The following is a 10747-nucleotide window of genomic DNA, read 5'->3' on the forward strand; positions in this document are numbered from 1 at the left end:
ATGTTTAAAATCTTGACTAAAAATTTCTAACCGGTGACCTCGGCCGACATGTTTTGATGACCGTAGTATATACTACGGTCAGCCGCTTTTCTACAGTGATACACGGAAACATGTGAAAGACATATCTAGTTAAAGATTTGTATACATTCTGTTTACCGCTTAAATACATGTAGAGAGAAGAGGGTAGATACCTAGAGTGATAGTTACTTAAAAATTCTAGATTAACTATAATTGCTAACCAATGTTGTCATGTAAATCTATCCAATTTTCACAAGGACTTTTTCGTCTGTGAACTATAGGGAAATTAATTTGGTAGGATAGCAACTCGCTTTTTCTATTGTAATGCTAAATTGGCAAAGAGAAACAATTTTGATTAAAGTTGAGATGTTTATTGTAGAGTCAGAGGATAGAAAGTGAATTTGCTAAATTCACAATCTATCCGGATTGTATAAAACACATGTACTTAGTTTTGAATTCTCTGAATTCTAAAACTTTAATGTAACACAATACCCAGTAAAAACTCCTAATAAGACCAGGACCAGAACCTCCACTGGGATTTGCAAGGTTATTAAATTTATATACTTAAGCGAGAAAAAAAGTAACCTTGGACCACGTGTAGCATAGCAGAATTTTGTATATATAACTTTAAAATTGTGTTTTTATTTTTATGCACTTGTAATTATGAAATATAGCTAGATAAATAAAAGTTTTACATATATATAAAATTACAAAGTTATTAAAAGTGTCTGTGTTGATTTATTTTACATTTTGTTGAATTAATTATTTTCCCGCCAAAATTCTGTGGAGCGATTGGTTTGGACATGTCACATGACTAGTGACCTTAGACAGGTTTTGAATTCTTTGGGGTGTTGGTCACTCTTGTCCAGTGCTGTGGTTCCAGCAGGTTGTGTCTATATTTAGTGGACTTAGGATTTTCAGTCATGGTATGTTTGACTTTTCGTTTGGTTTTTATCTTTGAAGTTTGAGAATTGTTTCAGGATGAGATTTCTGCATTTTCCAGTAGTTAAAACTTGCATGTTTAATTCTTTTAGAACAGCACAGCACTTAGATAAATTCCCTAGATAATTTGAGAGCCTAAATTCCATAATTTTGGTAAGTCGTTTGTTAAATATTATTTGTAAATGTAAGTGTAAATAATTGTTTTATTTTATCACTAAACTTTCATAGTTAAATAGGTTCAGTGGAGATCACTTTATAAATTAAATTTATAAGTGTTTAAACTATAACTATATTGAGTAAATGCGTTCAGATGCATATTTTCAGTGAGAGACTATTTTATGATTGGTGTTTTGTATTATAATATGAACACTTGATTGTTGTATACATTGCTGAGGTTTTGTACATTATTTTGCAGGGCCATTATAATTGTCTTGATTTCCATATGTGAAAAGAATTGGAATGAAATAATATATATAGCCTGCTGAACTTTGAAACCTGTGTTGTTTTATTTCACGTACTATACAACCAAGGTTTACATTTGGAGCCCCCAGTGAGGATCGAACTCCCGACTCCTGGTTTACAAAACCTGATATTTCAACAACCATAGTGCAGTCAAGCCACACAAGCATGCCAAGGTTGTCAATTTTTTATGGAGAAAGTGCGACAAAAGGTGAGGCAGATTATGACCAATGGCGTTATGATGTGAAGAGTTTACTGTTTGAGAAAACATACAAAGAGGAAACTATTATGCAAGCCATTAGGAGATCTGTCAGAGGTGAGGCTAGCAGAATACTGATGCGATTGGGTCCAGGAATAAGTATTGGTGCTGTACTGGAAAAATTTGAAAGTGTGTATGGGACAGTAGACACCAAAGAAGAATTATTAGCCAAATTCTACAGTGCTAAACAAGGCGAAAAGGAGGATATCACATCTTGGTCATGCAGACTTGAAGATATATTAAACAGAATCATAGAACAGGACCTAATCACAATCTATGACTCAAAGGAGATGTTAAGATCAAAATTTTGGGCAGGCCTCAGACAGGATTTAAAAGATATCTCTGGATTTAAGTTCGAAATGATCAATGACTTTGACAAATTAAGAGTGGAATTAAGAAAAATAGAAAAAGAACATGTAGTAACAGAAAAGGATACAAAGGAAACAAAGAAAACAATAATTTTGACACAACAAGTTTCTGAAAAAGGTCAACAGGAATCAGGCATTACAGAATTAAAAACCTTGATTCAGGATATGTCAGTTAAAATGAGTGACATGGGAAAGGAGATTACAAATTTAAAAGAACAACATACAACAACGAATATGAGGACCAATCCCTACGTTCAATCAGGAAGAGGTCGTTCAAGGTTTAGACAAAATTATAACCCTTCACCAAGATTTCCTTATAGCTCGAATTATGGTAGAGGAAGAGGATTCCAGTCAGGAGTTGACAACAGACCTCAATGTTTCAGATGCAAACAGTATGGACATTATCAATGGCAGTGCAATGTGAAGTTAGATCATAGGAGACATTTAAACGAGAGACCACCTTTTACCAGGGGCGGGTACTAGGTGATAAGAGGACACGCCCACCAGCAGAGATAGTAGGAAGCAGCAATGAGGCAGAAGTGAAAGTAGATGGGATACAAGCTAAGGCTTTATTAGATACTGGCAGTGGTGTGAGTACCATTAGCGAAACATTCTATAGAGAGAATCTTAGCCATAGAGTTTTACAGTCATTTGAGGAGCTGCAAATAGAATGTGCCAATGGAGAGAATTTACCATACTTAGGTTTTATTGAAGTGGATTTTGAATCAGATGGTATTCCCATTAGAAGTTCCCAGACCAGTATTTTTCTTATAGTACCAACAACTGCTTATAGCCAAAAAACTCCCATTCTTATAGGAACAAACATTTTGAGGCATCTGATAGACAACTGCAAAATGGACTATGGGGAGAGATTCTTACAAAATGCAGCATTGTTCACTCCGTGGTACTTGGCGTTCAGATCGATGACCATTCAGGAGAAAATTTTGAGGAAAACAAACAACAGATTAGGATTAGTAAGATCGGCAGAAAAGAATAAGATCATCATAAAGCCCAATAGTAACATCTGTATAAAGGGATATATTGACAGTAGGAGTACGATACAACATCCCATAACATCGGCAATTTTTGAACACACGGACAAATCATGTTTACCAAAGGATTTGGATATAACCCCAACTTGTTTCAATTACTCCATGAACATCAAGGAAGTGGACATCTATATCTCTAACGTGACAACTAGAATGGTTTCAGTACAACCTAGATCAGTATTGTGTGAGATTCAACCGGTAGAGTATAGCAACAGTTACTGTTTACCAGATGAAGAAAATTATCAAAATAAAGGTCCAGAGCATTTGAGAAGTGTATCATTAGAGACGTCTTTATTATCTCAGAAACAGAGGGATCAATTATGGAAATTATTCAGAGAATATAATGACATATTTTCCAAAGGAGATACAGACATTGGACATTTTACAGATGTTAAACACCAGATCAATCTATCAGATGAGAGCCCATTCAAGCAGAGATATAGAAGGATCCCCCCGTCTATGATTGATGAAGTAAGAAAACATATAGAACAGTTACTATCAGCAGGGATCATTAGAAAGTCCAAGTCACCCTTTGCATCTAACGTGGTACTGGTGAAGAAAAAAGATGGCAGCATTAGAATGTGCGTGGATTACAGGATGCTGAATCAGAGAACCATCAAGGACTCCTACGCATTACCGAGGATTGAGGACATTTTAGACATACTTTCTGGATCAAAATATTTTACAGTTTTAGATATGAAATCGGGATATCACCAAATCGAAATTGAGGAATCACACAAACATAGGACAGCTTTTACAGTAGGACCCATTGGATTTTATGAATTTAACCGTTTACCTTTTGGCCTTTCAAACAGTCCCGCGACTTATCAACGTCTCATGGAGGAATGTCTTGGTGATTTAAACATGAAGATTTGCGTTATTTATTTGGACGATTTGATCATTTTTTCAAATTCTTATGAGGAACATCTAGAACGTCTCCAGATTATTTTCAACAGGCTAAGGGAATGCAACCTGAAACTCAATCCTAAGAAATGCAAATTCTTCCAAGAACAAGTGAAATATGTAGGATTCATAGTATCAGCTAGTGGAATTTCAACAGATCCTGAAAAAGTCAAGAAGGTTTTAGAGTGGCCAGTGCCTACACATCCAGATGAAGTGCGTCAGTTTGTTGGATTTGCAGGATTTTATAGACGTTTCATCAAAGACTTCAGTAAAATCGTCAAGCCGCTACAAGAAGTAATGCCACCACAGAACCAAAGGAAAAAGAGGACCAAAGTAGAAGTAAAGGGTTGGAGATGGAAGCCAGAACATGACATAGCATTCAATAAGCTGAAATATCATATGACGCATGCCCCAATACTAGCATATGCAGATTACAAAAAAGAATTTGAACTCCATATAGATGCCAGCACAGAAGGTTTAGGAGCAGTTTTATGCCAGGAACAAGGAGGAAAGTTACGAGTTATAAGTTATGCCAGCAGAACGTTAGGAAAATCAGAAGAAAATTACCCGGCAATGAAGTTAGAATTCTTATGTCTAAAATGGGCCGTCACCGAGAAATTCTACGATTATTTATACGGACACAAATTTGTGGTAAAAACTGACAACAACCCCTTAACTTACATACTGACAACAGCCAAGCTAGATGCGACAGGGCAGAGATGGGTTTCAGCTTTATCGGCATTCGATTTTGATATAACATACAAGCCAGGTAAGATCAACACCGATGCAGATGCTTTGTCCAGGTACCCACTGGCCAATAGGAACATCACCTCAGAAGCGGTACAGGCAGTATGCAGGAACACTCAGGTAAGTACGCATATTGTCAACATGGCAGAATCAGTGGAACCATTGGACATCATAGAAATAACATATTTTCCAGGACAACCATTAGCTCAAATGGAAATTAGAGAACTTAGGAAATTACAACATGAAGATACTTTGTTAAGATTTTGGATAGAAGCAGTGAGAAACAAACGCTTACCACCTAGGCATGCCATACCCAGAACAAAGGACCACAGTACAATGATGAAAAATTTTGACAACTTTAGACTAATCAGAGGAGTACTATACAGGACTGTAAAGCTTCAAGAAAACAACGTAAACCAACTAGTACTGCCTAGAAAACTTATTCAATCAGCACTTATAGGACTTCACAACAACATGGGTCATCCCGCAAAAGATAGGACAACAACTCTATTGAGAGACAGATTTTATTGGGTAGGGATGAGTTTTGATACAGAAAACTGGATAAAGAACTGTGACAGATGTCTAAGGAGAAAGTCAACATGTCAGAAAGCTCCGTTGGTCAGCATAACATCATCTTATCCATTAGAATTAGTTTGCTTAGACTACTTGACATTGGAACCATGCAAAGGAGGAATTTGTAACATCCTAGTCATTACTGATCACTATACCAGATACGCCATGGCCATTCCAACAAGAAACCAAACTGCAAAAACAACAGCAGAAGCATTCTACAACAATTTTATAGTCCACTACGGAATTCCAGCTAGATTACATAGTGATCAAGGAGCTCAATTTGAAAGTCATCTGATCAAAGAATTATGTGAAATTACAAAGATAGAAAAATCGAGAACCACTCCATACCACCCGATGTCAAATGGAATGACCGAAAGATTTAACAGGACACTCCTTAGTATGCTAGGAACATTGGAAAATAGAGAAAAGCAAGATTGGAAAAAGTATATACCATCTTTAGTGCATGCGTACAACTGTACAAAACATGAAAGTACTGGGTATTCCCCATTTGAATTAATGTTCGGGAGGAAGCCAAAACTACCTGTAGACTTAGCATTCAGATTAGAGGATACCAGTGAAGAGAAACCAAATTATAATGAGTATATTACAGATTTGAAGAACAAAATGGAGAAGACCTTTAAGATAGTGAGGAAAGCAGCAGAAAAGTCAAGAATAAAGCAGAAAAGTCATTTTGACAAGAAAGCAAAGGCAAAGAAGCTAAGTATTGGAGATCAAGTTTTATTACGGATTTTAGCTTATGAAGGAAAGCATAAAATAGATAAGTTTGAGGAGAAAATTTATTTTGTTAAATCACAACCTAACCCGGATATTCCAGTTTTTCTAATTTCAGATGAAGATGGAATAGAGAAAATAGTTCACAGGAATTTAATAATTCCGACAGGTACAAGAAGAGAAGAATTTACAGATGTCAGGCCTGACACAAGTATAAGAAAGAAAACAGAGAAGAAGAGTTCACAGATTAAGAAGGTGGACAATTCAAAGAGAGAGGAGAGAAAATACCAAAGTAGTGACAGTGAGACTGAAGATGAGGTTTATATGGTTGAAGTCAGACGTGATGTGGCACCACAGCCAGATTCAGTGCAGACTCAGCAACCACAGGAAACTCAAGAAGAGGAACCAGAGGAAGCTCAAGAAGAAGAGGAACCAGTGGAAGCTCAAGAAGAAGGAGAAGCAGAGGAAACTCCACATGAGCAACATGAGGAACCAAACCTACAACCTGAAGTTGTGGCCCAGGGAGGTAATGAGGAAACTGGTTTACGTAGGTCAGCTAGGGTTAGGAAGAAACCAAAATGGCAAGAGTCGTATGTCATGAGTCAGAGAGAGGTTACTGATGCAGGTAAGGAAAAATCACAATTAATTACCAACTTAATCTGCTCGGATGTTTTGAAAGCTACTTCTTCGGCCTTGATACAGAAAGTAGTTGATTCCATTGTAAAATGATGGGACATCATTTCATAGCCAGGGGGAGGATGTAGCATAGCAGAATTTTGTATATATAACTTTAAAATTGTGTTTTTATTTTTATGCACTTCTAATTATGAAATATAGCTAGATAAATAAAAGTTTTACATATATATAAAATTACAAAGTTATTAAAAGTGTCTGTGTTGATTTATTTTACATTTTGTTGAATTAATTATTTTCCCGCCAAAATTCTGTGGAGCGATTGGTTTGGACATGTCACATGACTAGTGACCTTAGACAGGTTTTGAATTCTTTGGGGTGTTGGTCACTCTTGTCCAGTGCTGTGGTTCCAGCAGGTTGTGTCTATATTTAGTGGACTTAGGATTTTCAGTCATGGTATGTTTGACTTTTTGTTTGGTTTTTATCTTTGAAGTTTGAGAATTGTTTCAGGATGAGATTTCTGCATTTTCCAGTAGTTAAAACTTGCATGTTTAATTCTTTTAGAACAGCACAGCACTTAGATAAATTCCCTAGATAATTTGAGAGCCTAAATTCCATAATTTTGGTAAGTCGTTTGTTAAATATTATTTGTAAATGTAAGTGTAAATAATTGTTTTATTTTATCACTAAACTTTCATAGTTAAATAGGTTCAGTGGAGATCACTTTATAAATTAAATTTATAAGTGTTTAAACTATAACTATATTGAGTAAATGCGTTCAGATGCATATTTTCAGTGAGAGACTATTTTATGATTGGTGTTTTGTATTATAATATGAACACTTGATTGTTGTATACATTGCTGAGGTTTTGTACATTATTTTGCAGGGCCATTATAATTGTCTTGATTTCCATATGTGAAAAGAATTGGAATGAAATAATATATATAGCCTGCTGAACTTTGAAACCTGTGTTGTTTTATTTCACGTACTATACAACCAAGGTTTACACACGTACCCCCTCTGAAAACGAAGACCCCCACCCACCCACCCCCTAACCCATTAACGCGAATTTGTGTTAAACTGGTATGAAAAGTCAAAGGTTTGAACTAATAGAAGTCAACGACTACCCCCTTTCAAGAAATTTCTGGGTTTGATTATTTTTTTGGACTGGGGTAGAACCCCCCCCCCCCTGGAAAAAATTTCTGATTCCGCGCCTGAACAACTTGCACAACCCCCCAATTTATGCGCTGATAAATTGTATATTTCTACACTGCGTATAAAATCGAACCAATTAAACGAATTTATATTTGTCATTCAATTTTCACATTAGGTCACTCATATGATGGATTTACTTTATTTTGCTTATTTTCTGAGATCATGATTTTATTTCGAATTCTATGCAAAAAATTGAAAATGAGGCCGGAATCTCTTCCTCGGCGAAATTCATAACTATTAAGTTTCCCACCGGTATACGTTGAGAAATGTGTAGGCACATTAAGAAGTTAGCTTTAACATGTTCATGTGTCCATTAAACACCCTTTCTGAAGCTAGATGTATTCATGGTATTCGATGGCGAGGATATTAGAATTGCAGCTAATTTAATTTAAGGTTCTATATATTGATAAAAATAGCCTTCGATTTTCTTTGTAATAAATGAATTGGATCACAAAATTCAATGAAAATTGAGAAATGTGCAAATGTTTTTAACGGATTTAAATGAAAGGTATCGCTTTATATACATGTACAGCGCAAGTTTTGCGGTTTATTCTAACCCCCCCCCCCTTCCCCTTAACGGCATCGCTGCTGATATATCGATTAGATGCACTAATTCCATTGTGTTCGAAAAAGAATACAGCATTGAAAGTACCAACGTTATGAATATTTGAAAATTCAAAGTGACTGAACAGTTTTTAAGGCTTTATTACGGCTTTTTGTGACATATGCGGCCCCCGATTTTTTGAAATTATAAGATCCGTGCCACATGACAAAGCATTTTGAAATTCCAGCGGAAGTGAGTTGAAATCCGCATTTTTAATCACCGCTTGGAACAAAGGGCTGTTGTATAGTTATAAACTGTCATAAAAATTTCATAAACGACTCGCAACGGTGCAGAAATTATGTGGATTTGCCCTGGGATTTAATCGTAAGGAAGTTGGTGTTGCATTATGGGAAATTTGACGTCACAACGCTGTACGAGAAAGATGGGGAGTAGGCAGTAAAGCGGGCCAAAATTGTTTATTTTTGTTGCTTTCCCCCGAAATATTTACTTATGGAATATATATAAATATCATAGACCACATCGAGATGGCTAAATATCGATGTAGTTACTGCCAGAGTGATATTTCGGGGTACAGAGCGCAGTGTTCTGAATGTGTCGACATTGACCTTTGTTTACAGGTAGGCTGACGTCACAGCTTTATATAAAATTCGCGGACTTTTTCAAAATGTATTGAAAGCAGTGCTAGATGTTTTCAGTATTAATGCTATTTGTCTTGATTTTTTAGTGTTTTTCATGTGGTGCTGAACTGGGTTCTCACAAACGTGATCACAGCTACAAAATCCTGGTAAGTGAAAGTGCTGTCATTAAAAGATTTCACTTTATCATGTTTATCAACTTAATGCATAGGAGATTGCTCTCAAATTCCCATAAAGATTTATTGAAAAAATTAGGGTTGATTCTCTCATTCAGTTAACCTGTCTTTGTCAAATTAATTACCGGTTAATTGTTATAGAGGTGATTTTTATATGGGTTTTTTTTTTTTGGTTTTTTTTTTTTTTATAACTAAACACTGCCTCTTACAGGATGACAGTCCTGTTGGTGCATTTGACATTGCAAGAGCATGGAGTCTGGCAGAGGAAACCATGCTCTTAGACGCAGTGGAGCAGTACGGATTTGGAAACTGGTATCAGAGAGATTACAAAATTTACATCTTTTTCAAAATAAGATTATAATTAACATCATTCATTCCATATAACTAGGGCCAAAATAAAATTATAGTTTGTTTGGAATTGCCTCCCGCCTCATTGAAATAACCCCCTCCTGAAAAAATTTTATTGACCAAAAGTAGGAAGATTTTTTTTATTTAATCAATTTTTTGCCTATTACATGTATGACATACAAAACACTGAAATATAGTGTCAGATCTATGTAAAATTAGGTTTTCAATTAAAAAAAAAAAAATTTCCCTCCCTCCTGTGTCTGAAACCCTTCAGGCGGCAATTCCAAACAAACAATTTTTTAAGGATGGCCTAGTCAAACTTATATTTCATTAAAACCATAAAAGAAAACAAAAATATCATAAAATAAAAATAACACATACGATATATAGATAGTTTTTCCGATGACATATTTTGCCAGGGAGTTATTCCCCTTTGCCACCATCTTGTAGGGCAAAGCAGTGAATTTTACTCTTTGAGCAACCAATTTTAAACATGAATGCCAGAAATATATGGATGGTAAATATTTATTATCTTAAAATAATGAATTGATAGAGACTTAATCAATCATATATGCATAAGAAAAATAGTGTTATCTTTACCTCAGTAACCAGCATAACAAATTGAACTTTTATGAATAAAGAAGGAATCTTGGAATGTTGCCCTTCAATATGATGGTCTGGTCTTGGGGGATAACTCTTGCTTAAATCGCCTCAATGGAAAACCATCTGTAGCAAAAAATAAACATGATAAAGGTACTCATAATTTAATGCTCTGAGAAATGAGGCATGGAATTTTTTTAAAAACTTTTTAAATACTTTCACATTTCTGTTGTAGGGATGATGTGGCAAGTCATGTAGAATCTCGATCAGCGGAAGGTATGTTATAGATACTATGTTAAATCAAATGAAACGGAATGTGTATGTTTTGTCATGTGATGATTGATTAATGAAAGGAAGACTGACTTTGCTATTGGCTTTTCTTTCAGAATGTCAAGACCATTATGTTACTTTCTACGTCAATGGAAGTATTGGAAAAGGTATAATTGTTCAGAGTTTTGTATAGTTATGGTATACGTATACATAATTTGTGTATTTAGCTTTATGTTCTTGTAATGTGAATATGA

At 35.4% G+C, this 10747-nt stretch overlaps 1 protein-coding gene across 1 annotated transcript; it reads left to right on the forward strand.

Annotated features, from left to right (window-relative positions):
• Window positions 1–8672: 8672 nt before the first annotated feature.
• On the forward strand, window positions 8673–10680 carry LOC134282728 (transcriptional adapter 2B-like; the record flags this gene model as incomplete). Its single annotated transcript, XM_062765135.1, has 5 exons — window positions 8673–9081; window positions 9189–9248; window positions 9487–9587; window positions 10459–10499; window positions 10610–10680. Coding segments are annotated over exons 1-5 (366 nt in total), but the record flags the coding sequence as incomplete, so codon positions are not given.
• Between the last annotated feature and the right edge of the window lie 67 nt (window positions 10681–10747).

This window comes from Saccostrea cucullata, unplaced genomic scaffold (assembly GCF_032062105.1).
Source record: "Saccostrea cucullata isolate Sc308-1 unplaced genomic scaffold, CSIRO_AGI_Scuc_v1 ctg17884, whole genome shotgun sequence".
In the NCBI taxonomy this organism is placed as follows: Eukaryota; Metazoa; Mollusca; class Bivalvia; order Ostreida; family Ostreidae; genus Saccostrea; species Saccostrea cuccullata.